A 15,367-nucleotide genomic window follows, 5' to 3' on the forward strand; every position below is an offset into this window, starting at 1 on the left:
GGAGGGAAGGAGGGAATGAAGGAAGGAAAGAAAAGGGCTTTGGCGTCAGAAAGACCTTGGGCACCACCAACAACATCGCTTACTCATTAATTGCCCTTGAGCAACTCATTTCACCTCTCTGCAACTCAGTTTCCTGATCGGCAAAAAAGCAATTAACTGCTTTACAGACTAAATGAATTGCTCTAGGAATCAAATGAATTGTGGCTATCCTGTCCGAGCTAAATGGTAGCCAAAATACTTGAGGTTCTCTCCTTTTCCTTCACTGTAAAATCATGGCGTTAGACCTGAAGTTCCTTTTCAGTCAGAAAATTCTGTGACTGTAAATCCATGAAGCCTGGGACAATCATAATGACCAGACATGAATGCCTCCCTCCTCAGCATCCTCTCCCATAACGGTTCTGTGCCTCTTACATCCACTCTGCAGTAGAACATTTGCTTTTCCCTATTCCCCAGCCTACCCACCAGAGCTATAACAAACTCCTTGAAGGCAGGAAGAAGCTCAGATATATTTGAGTCCTAGCACCCGGCATGGTGCCTGGCACACAGTAGGTAGTCAACAAATATTTCAAAATGAACTAAAATAAATGACAGATCAAAACCACAATGAGATATCACCTAATACCTGTTAGAATGGCTATTAACAAAAAGACAAGAAATAACAAGTGATGGCAAGGATGTAGAGAAACAGGAACCCTTGGCACAGCTGGTGGGAATGTAAATTGGTGCAGCCACTAGGGAAAATCATATGGAGGTTCCCCAAAAAATTAAAAATAGAACTACCATAGGATCCAGCAGTCCCACTTCTGGGTATTTATGTGAATGAAACAAAAACACTCACTCGAAAAGATATCTGCTCCCCCATGTTCACTGCAGTATTATTTACAATAGTCAAGATATGGAAACAACCTAAGTGTCCACGATGGATGAAGAGATAAAGAAGTTGTGGTATATATATGCAAATGGAATATTAGTCAGCCATAAAAAAGAACAAAATCTTGCCATTTGTGACAAGATAGATGGACCTTGAAGGCATTATGCTAAGTGAAATAAGTTAGACAAAGACAAATACTGAATGATCTCACTTGTACGTGGAATCTAAAGGCAAAAATCCCCAAAATAACTGAATTCATAGATACAGAGAACCAATTGGTGATTGCCAGACAATACTGTATTGTATATTTGAAAGTTGCTAAGAGAATAGATCTTAAAAGTTCTCATCACAAAAAAAAATATTTTGTAATTCTGTGTGGTGATTTATGTTAAACTAGACTTGTGATGATCATTTTACAATACATACAAATATACAAAATATATACAAATATATATAATATATACAAATTGTGTGTTGTACATACGAAACTATTATAATGTTATATGTCAATTATACCACAATAAAATAAATACATAGATATATGCATGTATACATACTAATGCAGTCCCATGGCAAAAAAAGAAAAAAGACAACACAGGGCATCGGGGCATCGGAGCAGGCAGGGGTAAAACCACAACTCTCTTCTCCTTTATCAGTTTACATATCCTCTCTTGCCTAAGCAGGACTTAAACTGGGCCGATTTTGCAGGCTTTCCTGAGCGATGCTGTTCTCTGCAGCAGCAAAAGGACTTTAGACTCAATAACGATGCCCCACCTTCAGGAGACGAAGGCCCCCTTTCCTGTCACAAAGAGGACAGCAACAGAACCACACGTTTTAAGCTTCTTTGACAGCCATCAATCAGAAACAATTCATCTCAGCTTTTCATTTGTCTGCGACTCAAGAAGAAACATTTCCTGACGTTTCACTGAACCTCCTGGCCAGAACTTGTAAGCTGATCATAGCTCCCAACCGTGGGCACTGTCCTTGAGGACAAATCATGTCAGATGAGTCCAGGACCAAAGGGGACAGAGGGAATATTGTGGAAGACAATAAGGAGAGAGGTAAAAGGGCACTGAGGATGAAATCCAGCGAGTATGAGTGTGTGTGAATTTCTGCTAAATGTTTCAAGTGCCCTAGTCATCCTTCTGTATGTTGTTCTTCTCAGACAAGAAGAAAAGAAATTCTGCCCAGCCCTATAGGCTCCTAACTGTACATGTCCCTGAAGCACCGTTCTTTAAAATATTCTTTTTTCAAAAAAAAGGCACTTCGAAATGTATTTTCACCGCTTCGCCTGATCCCCCAAATTTCAACTGTGTCAAAAATAAAATGAATCAAAATTTTCAGAAACTACAAGTGGAATTTGCGGGATTTTCAGAGATCTATGTGGCATTTTACTGAAGTTTTAATTCCTGCCTTACATGCTGTTCCACATTCTGAGTGCTGTCTTTCGTGTTATTTTCACATCTTATATAAAATCTAATCTACTTTTACAGCCATTTACTCCACACGATAGAGGTAAAGGCTTTGAGTCCCCTACCATAGCCACAAGCATCACCTCTTCACCTCCTGTCCCCTCTGAATTACGGAGCACAATCCTCACAGGACCATGAGCTCAGCGTTCCCACACCGATGTGTATAAGGTTCCACTGTTTTGACCCCTCAACTCTACGGGAGACCCCCAAGGTATATCCTCTGTACCTGGTATTATGCTGTGAACAAACCAGGTACCCAACTTGTGTGTCTGAATTAAGATAACCTAGTAAACTTTGCATACATTTGCTCTATTCTGCATATATTATCTAAAATATTGTCTCACAGAATCAGTTCAACTCAATTCCCCAAACATTTCACGAGGGCCTGTTACCGGGTACATATCCTGCGAGGCACTGGGAGTCTAAGAAATTCACACTCGAAAATATAGAGCATATTCCCTCAGAGGGAAGCATGGCATCAAGTTTCCCTCCGGTTTTAAAACACATTCCTCTCCAGCAGAAAGGGACCCCATCTGGTCTTTAAGAGTTTACGTTCTAGAGCCACCTGCTTGGATCTGAAAGTAGCTCCACAGCTGTGCCTACAGACATGGGCCCAGCGACCAGACTTATCTGGACCTTCCTCTGAGGGATCTTGCAAGGATTTCATGAGAAAAGGCATGGAAATACTTAGAGCAGACATTCTGGACCACACACAGAAATGAACCTACAAGAAATAAGGCCACTAACACTAGAAGGTAGCTAACTATATAAAACACCCCTTGGCCTCCTGACCACACCAGAGAGATGGCTACCCCTCAGGACTGTCACTGTACCTCATATGAGAGGAGGAACTTCCGTCAGCCTCTGGAGCTGTTCAGATGTGCCCTAAGAATGCCCCAGACAACCTCGTAAAGACATGAGGACACCATTTTCCCTAAGCACTGAGAGGTGCTGGCTTGTGGTCAGCCCGGCCACTATCAAAATGGCGCCTCTCACAGCCAGTTCACCCATGAGCCCTGTCATGTACTCCTGTCAAAAACACAAAAACAAAAACCCAAAGTACTGCAAGCAGTAACAGAGACTAACACTTCACTGCTACCCAGGTACTAATTTAATAGAATATCACTTTAGGGTCAAAATTTGATAAAAGAAATACGGAGTACTAGCTTTCTTTCGTGTGCATGTATGTGTGTGTGTGAGACCAAAATTTCCCCCTGAAAATATCCTTGAATGTGAAATAAAGATAAACTCCAGTGAAATCTGAAAGAAGTTAAATCATAATTCCTTTTATTTTAATAACCAGAAACCCGCTGTGGAAAATAAGTAAGCACAACTTTTAATGGATATAAACTCAGTGTAACATTTAGTACTTATTTTAACAGTGTCCCAATTTACTCAACAGTAAGGATTTGATTTTTCCTGTAATCTTTCTTTTTACTTTTCTCTTTTTTTTTTGTCCTCTCAAAACACATCTTTGGTTATGTATTAAATATGAGTGAAATTCACAGGTTCATGTGAACATTAAGAGTCAGATTCTAAATTCAGAGGGAAATAAAACAACTAAAAATTTATTTAGAAGTGGAACAAATGTACAAAAAGCTTTTAAATCACAAAATTGTTTTAAGGGAAAAAAAAGTGCTTGCCATAGCAGAAAAAATAAATTGACCACATCAAGTTGCTCTTCCTGCCTCGCTGATGGGCATGTGTGAGCCCGTGTTGCTCACCAATCATACATGAGGTTCCCCACACCCTGAGAAGAGTGTGTCCCTGCGAACAAGTGTGAGCTCACAGCACCCACCCATAACTCCCGCCTCAACCCTCCTCTGACCCAGCAGGCCCCGTCACCCTCTGAGCTCCCACAGCACTTTCTGCTGTTCCACTCTGCCCTCACTCTCCAGGTAAATTTTAGGTTTTCGTCAGGTTAATTGGCAAATACTGATCATCATTTAGTGACAGTAGGTCCCCAGGCACAGCCACCTAGTGGAGGTCTCACCTGGGCACAAGTGTTGGCGGCTCTAGCTCTCTCTGTCCCTTCTTCTGGGGAGAACTCTGCTTGGATAATGAGAGTGGAAGCAATTACATGCAGGTCCTCTGGACACTCCAAGTTAGTAATAGGGAAAGCTTCAGATTTCCGTTTCATTGTAGAAATGTCACTACAAGAACTTTCACTGGGCCACAGGACCCAGAGAACATACCTCCTATATGGGCTCTGAAGCCAAGTGTAACATTGTAGGAAACCCCAGAAATATGTGTCACTTCCTCACTAGCCCAAGTAATAATAAGAAGTCAAAGAAGCACTTCAAAGCCAAGATAGTGGAGAGGATTAGCAAAGAAGGCTGCTGGGGTTTTGTTAATGACCCTGTGATCCACCAGAATGAGAATTTCCAGGGACCCCAGGACCATTGGAAGTATGCATTTCTAGTCCAAGGGCAAGGTTTTACTACACACATCCGTCTAAACTGTTTGAGTCTGGTCTACCCCACAACTCATAACAAGACAACATAAAACTAACTCAGAGAGCCCCTCAGAGATAACTAACGCCCCATTTTATCTTTCCTGAAAGAATTTTACAGGACCCCAGCAACCACGAAGTCACACAACCACTTATTAGCAGAGTCCCCATCCCAATGTTCTTCCCACAATTAATAAAGATGAAAGTAAGTGGATAAAACTGCTCTACCCAGATGCCCCTGCGATGCCCTGGAAGTCACCTCACCACCTAGAAGCTTCTCATTTGAAATACAAAGTCTGGCTAGAACCCAGTGTCTCTCTTGGGCAGCCCCAATCACTGGGACTCACTTAATCCTTCACTCATTCTCTTTCTCTCTGTAGTCCACTTGCCTCAGTAACCGTAAGGAACTTCCCTCTGGCAAATTCCCATTACAAGCCTGAGACCAGATGTGCTCCCCTGCTGGCCCAGGAGCCAGGCAGCCCTCCCACGGCCTCAAACGTCACCTGGCCTGTCTCAGCCACACGCCTCCTCTGTCCTCCTTTCAGAATTTAACCCACTGACCTCCTACTCTTCCGCCTCTCGAAGGGATCTTACTTCCACCCGCCCGCCCCCACTTCCACCCTCCCGCCCCCGCTCTCTTTGCCTACTTCCCTCATAACAGGTTCCCTCCCTCTCCCTCTGCATTCGAACACATTCAGGGGATCTTTACATTTAACTGCGGGAGAAAAGAAGGAGGAAAATTTCTCTTGTCCCAGTCTTCCATTTGCCTGAAGATTTCTCTCAAGCCTGTCCTTGTAGTTAACACTGCCCTAAGCATCATGGGAAACTAACGCCCCCAACATGGTGGCAGCCCTCCCACAGAGCATTAGGGGACCAAAATTAGGATCACAAATAAGTGATAAGATGTGTAGAACTGGGAAGCTCAAGAGATGGTAGAAAAAGATAAATTCAGAATTGCGTGGAGTGATCCAAGAAAGCTCCACGAAGGATGGGGAACTTAAATAAGGTGCCAAAAAACAGTTTATAGAAGGTCATGAGCTAAGTAGAGGAGACTGGATGTGACAGGGAGCTGGAACTTAGGCATGGTGGCACGGACACAAGGGTTTCAGGAAGATCAGAATGGCAGGAGAATTCAAGGTGGCCTGCAAATGGATGGGGGCGGGGGGATGACAAAGGCTAGAACCTAAGTACAGGGCTAGGACAAAAATCTCAATCTGAGCTAGACTGCCAAGGAAAACATGACAGGAGATGGTGACAAATTAGATACAGGGGGAGAAAAAAAGAACTAAACCAACGCATGGAGGGCCTACCATGCGCCACGCACTGTAACAGGGTTTTCACATAAATTCCATCATACGATCATCAAAAACCCCTCTGAGATGCCCAATATTTTTGTTATAAGGGAAATTTTAAAAATTTTCTTGAGTCCATTAGCTAGGTACTGGTGAATTCAGGCCTCAGACCCAGGTCTTCTGAAGGCTAGGATCAGACTGGTGTTTCTAAGCCAGAGCCTGAAATGGCAGTGCCACTGGCCAACACAGAGCCACTAGGAGGAAGAGCCTCCTGGGGACCAAATACGGGTGAGCTCAGCATGGTGTGTCCACATTCCAGAGGTACGTCCAGACGTAGAAGGGGAGTCAAAACAGAGGCCGTGGGGAGCTGGGAATAAGGGGCTGGGGGCTGTCAGATCTATAGTGAGTTTCTTCCACAGGAAGGAACAGCTTTGGAAAAGTTCCTATAATTTTCTGGCTCTCAGAGCTAAATGAAGTCATTGTTAAGATTTTTTTAAATCTATTATTCCAAGGATCCCAGACTTTGTGGCACAGATAAGCTCACGGAGGCAGAAGAGACAGAATAGGAAATAGGACAGAATCTTTTGGGATAAACACAGACTTGGAGTAGAAGGAGTGAAAAGAACCTCAAAAAAGCATGAGCAGAAAAATATAGAAATAACTCAGAATGTGCCATATCTCCAAAGCCAAACAGAGGAGCTTCAAAAAGGAGAGCAAGGTTAGTAGAGTTTGAGGGGCCTAAGGAACAGCGATAGAGAGGAGCACTCAGATTCGGCATGGAGGAGGATGCTGGTAACATCCAGCAAAGTGGTTTTAACAGGGGAGAGAAGCTAGATGACAACTACAAGGAGAGGTGGAGATGAGCAGTGGGTGGAAACCACATTTGGAGGAATTAAGCACTAAATCAGGCATCAGGGTCAAACAAAGACATTTTAGATGAGAGAAATCAGGATGTTTCAAGATCAACCAGAAGGAACAAGCGGAAAGGGAGGTAAAGCAAGGATGGAATATGTGCAAGATTCCTGTCAAGGACCAGTGAGTAAGTACTGAGATCTAGGACACACACACACGAGGGACTGGAACTTTAGAAAGGAGGAAAGAAACCTCCCTTTCAGTGGCTGGAAGAACAAGCGGGCAGATTTAGACAGTGAACCCTAGAAGGAGAAGATAAGGATAAAAATGAGGCAGGCATCTATTCTACAAAGAATGGTGTGCTGATAAACTACCATTTTGGCAATTCTTCAGAGATTTTCACACGCTTTGCATTACTCTAGGCTGCTGTTATGGACTGAACATTTGTGTCCCCCTAAACTCACATGTTAAAATCCTAACTCCCAAGGGGATAGTATTAGGCAGTAGGACCTTTAGAGGAAATTAGGTCACGAGGGTGGGACCCTCATGAACGGGATTAGTGCCCTTAGAAAAAGAAACACAAGAGAGATGATTTCTGTCTCAGCCACATGATGATATAATAAGAAGATGGGCATCTGCAGACCAGGAAGAGAGCCCTCATCACACACTGGATCAACCAGCACTTGACCTTGGACTCCCGGATCTCCAGGACTGTGAGACATAAACGTTTGTTGTTTAAGCCACCCAGTATACGCTACTCTGTTACAGCAACCTGAACTAAGAGAGGCACTAACGTGGAGTGGGACACTGGGCCAAATTATTTCAGCTCCCTGAGCTTAATTTCTTCATCTGCAAAATGATGGGGGAGGGGGAGGCAGGGATAGACTGGGTAACTTTTTCTAAAGGTCTCTTCATAGCCCAATATCCTAGAGTTTATACATGTACTTTTCCTTCTAATTGCTTCATGCCATCCTCTAAATCTTTTCTTTGTGATTATAATTGCAGCCCACTTCTCTCATTTCGAACGCTTCCTTAATACCTACTATCATGCCATGCATACAGAAGGTGTTCAACAAATGTTTTCCTGAATTAATAAAATTCCCATAATGTCAGAGTTTCAGGAGACAAATGTGTGCTTCATCATCTCTCCCTCTGCCCCAACAGCTGTCTCTAGAAGCAGTCACCAGAAGCTGTAGTCCTTTCCTGGGTAATTCAGCCTTGATAAAAACACTTATCTAAAGTCAAAGTACAAATAGGAATGAATGTCAAATAAATTAGTGCCCTAAGTGTTTTAAATCCCGCCCTTCCTGCCAATGTGTACACACAAACATCTAAGTCAAAAAATAAGCCTGGATGGGTTTTCCATCAGTTCCTTGAAAAAATACCACAGCCCACGTCTATCTAAAGCTTCTCACACCTTCATTATCCAGGGAGCCAAAGGTGCCAATTCCCACTGCTCACTCAGGGTCTGTTCATTTGCACCCTGTGACATTACTACAGCTGAGAAATCTGATTGCATATCCTGTTTGCTGTAAATCGAAAACACACTTGAGCAGCTGATAAAGCGGGCTTTCTCTCCCACAAAGGACATTAGCCAAAGATCTCAGTTTTAGTCTTGGTTCTGCACGGCTGAGCCTCTGACTTCCTACAATTAACCTTCCTCCACCTCTACAAACTCGAGCTAAATATTTCAGCCCAATCTATTTCACAGTATTGTGCAGTGGCATCTCTACTTTATGATTATTACTATTAACTGCTGAATACTTTCTAAGATGCTTCCTGTTACTATCGAGCAAGATGTATAAGCATGGAGAAGAAATCTACAGTGAAATAGTTCATTCTGCAAAAGAAGGCCAGAGGAAAGCTAGAAGCATATTTATCAGGATAATTTTTGCAGCCAGGACTAAGTTTTAAGTCTTAGCGCATATATAAAGACAAAACTACAAGACACAGTATACCCCAGGAGTAGCTCAACTGTACTTACACAGACGAAAGAAACAAAGTACACAGAATCAACCCTTGTCCAAGGTTATTTTACATCATGGTTTTCTTAAAGTCAAGGAATTCCGTCTATAAAATTCTGCATGATTGCTTGAAAAAAAGAGTGTAACTAAAAAGATTCATGTTTTTAAGTACCAAATTATAATTCATTGCTATATTAGTAAACTTAGTAAAATTTTAAAATAAAATAAACATCACATTCCAAATCATGGGGATGTTTGGAAACAAGAGTGAAGAAACGCATCACGGGGCCGAAGGCTTAGTTTCTGATAGGATTCTTCTAAGTGTCCAGCACATCCAGAGCCGACATGGACACATTCTCAATTTCTCTCAGAGATAAACATACTGGAGTGGGCAAGCTTCCAGATGGTGGGGGAGCCACTGAATAGAAGATGGTCCTTCATCTGTATAACCGTTTGAAGGGAATGTTAGCAAGCTCACAACCGCATAAAGGAAAAGAGATGAGAGAGGGGCTGGCACGGGCTAAACAGTGCAAAAACTCCCCTTCGCAAGAGAAGAACTAATTCACGGCAGCAGACACAACTCATGACTACAGTCCACTACAGACTACACCTCTGCTTCCCTTAGCAGTGACCTCTTCCAGAACAAGAAGAAGGGAAAAAAGCTTTCTGTGGACAGAAAGATGCCAAAGATGCTTCAACGGGCTGCAGTGCTTGAATAAAAATCCAAGATAATAGTTAAGGTGCTCTAATCAGAATAAACGAAATGTCTAGTCAACTTCACAGTTATGGTCTCTTAATGACTGATTTTCTTTCTTAAGTACAACAGCTTCATCCATAATCTATAACTACTGTATCTAGGTGTACAGATTATTAATATTCCCTGGGCTATTAAAAAAAAGAAATAATTCACATGGACAAGATTACACACAACAGAGAAATAAATGCCCCAGAAAAAAAAAAAGATGAATTTACCGTAAGAACTACATTCTCTCCATTACTAACTCGGTTACCACTTGCGGACCATTAACATTCTTAGGTTAAAAGAATAAAATAGAAAGGAGCAAGGCAGGAGACAGAGGAGTTGATAAAAGATTTGAGGATTTCCATATAAAATTCCAAAATTTAGAGGAAAAGAAATATTTTCCTTTTAGATGTTAACGCTACACCAAAAAATTCCCCTGCTCCATTGTGCTACCTCCTTCAAGGTCATTTACCATCAGCACGACAACCTACGGATGTTTTATTAAAAGAAAACTCCCAGCCTGGGACTGCCAGATCTCTACCCAGGACCCACTTATCAAAGGTGTTGCTCCAGTTGACAGGCAGCTGTCGAGTGGCACAGAGTTAACATGACTTTATATGTACAGAAGCCCAGCAGCAAGCACAGGACGTCCATCTCCATTAAGCATTCTGATAACACCACCTCCATGAGCTCAGCTTAACATTTAAGCCTGCAGGCAGCCCTTGATGCACAAAGCCTGCCAAAATTTCCTAGCTAATTTTAACCCCATGGAGTCAAAAAAAAAAAAAATGAATTTAAAAATTACAAAGTAACTAAATATTCTGTTCACCTGAACAAAAGATCTGGTGGTTTTCAGAAACATCTATTCATGTGGCTTTTATTATTTTTTTTAAAACCTTACAGACACTTTTCCACACATATACACACACAAAAATAAACTATATCACCAGTAGGCTTAAAATATTCCCCGTGAACAAGGTTTTAGTGAACAGCTTCAGAGCTGATCTTGGGCCAGTAGCACCGCCAACAGCATATGCAATGGTGCAAAACACGCAGCCATTAGGTCGAATCATTCACCTTCTGATGCATACCTTGGATTTTATCCGTTCTAAAGATTTTCCCCCTTAATGCAAAAATGAGTGCCAAAAAAAAAATTCGAAGAGTATAAAGGAAAAAACGGTCACTTACAATATTCTTGGACAAATTTACTGTTTTCACTTGTTTAGCACTCAAAACCTAAACCTAAAAGTTACTGTCTGGTAAATATTTCAAAATTTAACTATTTCTGTGACTTTCTGCGGTTGTGGAAGTAACTGTAACCGGGAAGTGATATCTTGTCCACTGTTGAGGGGAGAAGTGACCGCAGAAGCTGCAGTCTGGGGCGGCGGTGGGGGAATCCTGGAAGGGACCGTCCCTCGGAGAGGAGGACAGGAGTGGAGGGGAGGACCGACGGGACGGAAAGGATGCTGCAAACGCTAACTAGGCTATTCTTAAGACAAAGTTGGGGCATTTTCTTGGGTTAGAGGCTCTCCAGTCCCAGCTCTGAGGGAGCAATGCCTCAGCCTGGGAGTATCTGCAGCGTCCGAACAAATCAGGAGAGGAAGCAGCAGCGCCAAGAGGTACTTAAGGAGGAAAAATTGTATTCGCGTGGAGCCAACCTTTCCCTGCTGCCACCCAGTGTGGAAATTCCGGGCAGCCATCCTGCCCTTACACACACACACACACACACACACACACTTTGCTGCACTCGGCATTCAATAAGCCAGCATTTAGAGAACGACACGTTCGCGCTGTCCTCCCCCCGCCCCCGCGCGCGCGTGCACACACACACACACACACTCGCTTCCTATCCCTTCCACGTTCTACAAGCAGTCACAGCATCACCACGGCCCCAGCCCGGGGAGCCGCGGGGGCCAGGAAGGCGACTCTCCCGCCCCTTCGCAACAGCCCAACTTGGGGGACAGCTTCGGGCAGCGGCCGGCCAGCCCCGGCGCGCGCCACGCCGAGGAGGCGAATCCCTGGGCTGCGCGTCAGCGCGCGGGGCCAGCCCGAAAGCCGGAGAACCCGCGCCGCGGCGGAATTCCCGGCGACAGCGCGCGGCCCCGCCGGCCACCCTGTCTGCACCCTCCCACGGCTAGCCCGGAAGGTCCCAGCCCCGCCGACCAGTCAGGCCGGACCGGCCGCCTCCTCCTCCCCCGTCCTCGGTGCCCCGGGACCGAGCCCGTGCGCCTCCCGCCAGCTCGCCGCGCTCTCGCCGCCTTGGTCCCCTGGCTTTACACACGCGCGCACAGACACGCACCTCCCCTGGCCCCAACAAGCACACCTGCACACACTGGCGGATGCCCGGCTCCTCAGACATCCCCCGTGGGCACCCCCCCCGCAGCCCGCGCGTCCCCACTGCCCGCTGTCACTCGCCCAGACCCAGCTAGCGGATGCCCCGGCGGCCCCTGCCCCTGGGGAACACAAGACGCGCGGCGCTTACAGTTCGCAGGAACTGGATCTCATCCTCGCCCTCGCCCCCATCGGCCATGGCTCCGCGCCTTCTCGCCGGGGCCGGCTCCCTAGCCCCGCGGAGCCCGGCGGCGGCGGCCCCTCGCGCTGCCTCCTGCTGCTGCTGCTGCTGCTGCTGCTGCTGCTACCCGGAGCCGGGGGCGGGCGGGGGCCGCGGCTGCTGGGTGCCGAGCGCCAGGCGGTCCCCGCCTGCAGAGCGGAGGAGGCGCGGGCAGGCGGGCGGGGGCGGCCGGGGCGGGAGCCACCCTGCGCCGCACTGTGTGGGAGGAGGGCGACCCGGGCTGGAGGACGCGGGGAGGTGGCCCCGCAGCCCCGCCGCGCCTGCTTCGCGCTCCCCGCCCGCAGCAGGCGGACTGCTCTGCCCTGGCTCCTCCGGGCGAGTGCGCCGAGCCCGCCGAGCCCGGGTGAGTGCCGCGGTGGGGGCGGGGAGTGGGGGCGGGCGCGCGGGGAGGAGCTCGCCGGCTCCCCTCTACTGCAGGTAATCCGCAGCCCGCTCCTCCGGGCCGCCAAAGCCGAGGCCCAGCGCCGCTTACTGGCTGCGCTGGGTATCGGAGCCAGAGCGCACCCGACGAGCGCACGGCCGCCTACCTGCGCCCTTCTGGAGCGCCTGGGCTCCTCCGCCTGCCCCTTCTGCCCTTAGACCCGGCGCTGGCGTTCCTCCCTCCGGGAGGGGGCAATGGCAGTAACTTCCACAGCACTTTAGGTCGCACGCAAGGATCATCCTTCATCCGGATGCGCCGGGTGTGTAGTCTCCAACTAAAGGTTACCCAACGCAGGGTATTTTAAACTTGGATTCCCTCCATTCCCCATCAACATGAGAATTCTTCAGTAGTATCTAGTTTCGGGATACCATGCTTTTCACGGATAAACCGCACAAAATTCATGGTGCATTAGCAGAGCATTAACAGAGTCATTCAACAAATATACGGTGAGTGCCTATGCCAGACAGTGGGGTACAAGACAGACCGGAGTTTGTATTTTAGAACTGCAAACCTTAATTTAACAAAAAATTGCGATGATTGATGGGATAACATCTGCAGGTGCGAATCCCTGATGAGCCGCAACCTTCCGTGCAATAGCCCATCACATTGCCGTTTGATAAACGGCTGTGACTAAGAAAATGCAGGGTCTGACACAATCTGGGCAAGAATTAGCACTTGTCTCTTATTCCTAGTCCACAGCTCTTTCATTTAGGAAACTTAAAAATAGTATATGCAAAACAAAGGTTCCAAATGACAATCCTACAAAGGTGCAGAAACTGTAAAATGGAGGCTTTTGCATCACTTTACCTACATTACACATTTTGCAACATCTTGTTAGTTATTCAACTCTGCTGGGAAGTTCTACGCAGCTTACATTTTATTTTCAGCTTTTATTAACTTTATACTTACCGAGCTGGTTTTGCCTATTTCCAGTGGAATAAATACCATGAAGAATATCTCTGTAAGTGCTCTCCCTCCCTGGTGAGACTAGTAATGCTCAGCTCTATCTCATGATACTAGTCATCTTACCCAAGTCCTTGACATACTCCTGTATATTGATCCATGACAACTAACCAATTCTTAAACCATTATAATTTACGTGACTTTTTACTCCCAGGAACCTCTAAACCAGCAATCCAAGAGCTTGCAAAAGATAAAAGTCCTCCACAAGGGATGAATATTTCTGAAATTGGCTCATAATTTATGTTAAATTATTTGATCTTCCAAACTTAAGACATGTCAAATTGACATTTTCAAGTATTTCATTTGGAACTATGCATAGACAGTTTCTTAATTAAAATAAACATACATACTCTACTTTGGGGAATTACTCCATTCTACCCATATGGTAGGTAAAATATTATAAAAACTCTAACTCACCAGTTTTTCATTTGGGCACTTTAACCAGGTTGCAAACTTTTCTAACAAGAGTTACATTTAGTATTTCTTTAATTCTCTCAACATGAGTGACATAGTGCTAGATGGCCTCAGTACTCAATGATTATGATTCACCACATACAGTCTTCAACAGCAAATAGACTTAGAGCAGGGGATGTTTATAAAACATCCGACTTATGTGGACTTTAAAACACAAAAATGCATTGCTATGAAGTTTACAGATCTCTGTACTGAAAGTATAAAAACATGTTTGACAATGATACATAGTATTTATTTATTTTGTTGAGGAAGATTTGTCCTAAGATAACATCTGTTACCAATCTTCCTCTTTTTTTTTTTCTTGAGAAAGATTAGCCCTGAGCTAACATCCACGCCAGTCTTCCTCTATTTTGTGTGTGGGTTACTGCCACAGCACGGCTGATGAGTGATGTAGGTCCATACCCGGGACCCAGACCTGTGAACCTGGGCCACTGAAGTGGAGCACACCATCGGGTCAGCCCCTACTTAACCACTATGCCATGGGGTCAGCCCCCGTAATATTTATCTTTAAAAGGAGAGCCTCAAATATAGCAAGTGATTTAATATTGGTGGTGAGTATATGGGTGTCATATTATGTATGGTACTCTGGTACTTTTGATATATTTCATAATTTAAAAATTGGGATAATTTTTACAAGAAAACTACTAAAGCTACTAAAGGCTATGGGAATTTTTTATTTAAAATGTTTTTTATTTTGACTGTTTGGTTTAGTTTTATGTACGATTTCCTACTTTCTTCTTCTGGTGAACAACTGTAGTGAGAAAAATTGTTTTTGACTGGAAAGATCATAAAATGGCAGGATGAGACTAATCTCAATTTTAGATATAATTTTAATTGAGAAAAAGAAATATTTGGATACAGCTTAAAGTTTATGTTCAATGTCTTTAATCCTTTTTTTTTTTTTTAAAGATTGGCCTTGAGCTAACATCTGTTGCCAGTCTTTATTTTTTTTCTTCTTCTCCCCAAAGCCCCCCAGTACACAGTTGTACATTCCAGTTGTGAGCGCCTCTGGTTGTGCTATGTGGGACGCCACCTCAGCATGGCTTGATGAACAGTGCTAGGTTGGTGCCCGGGATCCAGAGCAGCAAAACTCTGGGCCGCCAAAGCAGAGGGCATGAGCTTAACCATTCAGCTAGGGGGCCGGCCCCACAATGTCTTTAATTCTTATTGTAGACTTAAGCTATAAGAGATTAGCAAGTACACGTTTTCACAGGCACAAAACTATAGTTCATAAAACAGAAAAAAATATATTTTTTATTTAGTATTTTCATAAGCATACAATACCTGATATC

General features: G+C 44.8%; 1 protein-coding gene across 6 annotated transcripts in view; it reads right to left on the reverse strand.

Annotated features, from left to right (window-relative positions):
• Nucleotides 1-12,312, reverse strand: part of RYR2 (ryanodine receptor 2) — a 674,743-nt gene extending 662,431 nt beyond the window's left edge. For all 6 annotated transcript variants that reach the window (XM_070492185.1, XM_044758547.2, XM_070492181.1 and 3 more), the window contains exon 1: nt 12,128-12,312. In XM_070492185.1, the coding sequence (XP_070348286.1) occupies nt 12,128-12,175 (48 nt within the window). In that variant the 5' untranslated portion in view covers nt 12,176-12,312. The remainder of the gene's footprint in view (nt 1-12,127) is intronic.
• Between the last annotated feature and the right edge of the window lie 3,055 nt (nt 12,313-15,367).

This window comes from Equus asinus, chromosome 2 (genome assembly GCF_041296235.1).
Source record: "Equus asinus isolate D_3611 breed Donkey chromosome 2, EquAss-T2T_v2, whole genome shotgun sequence".
NCBI classification, from domain to species: Eukaryota; Metazoa; Chordata; class Mammalia; order Perissodactyla; family Equidae; genus Equus; species Equus asinus.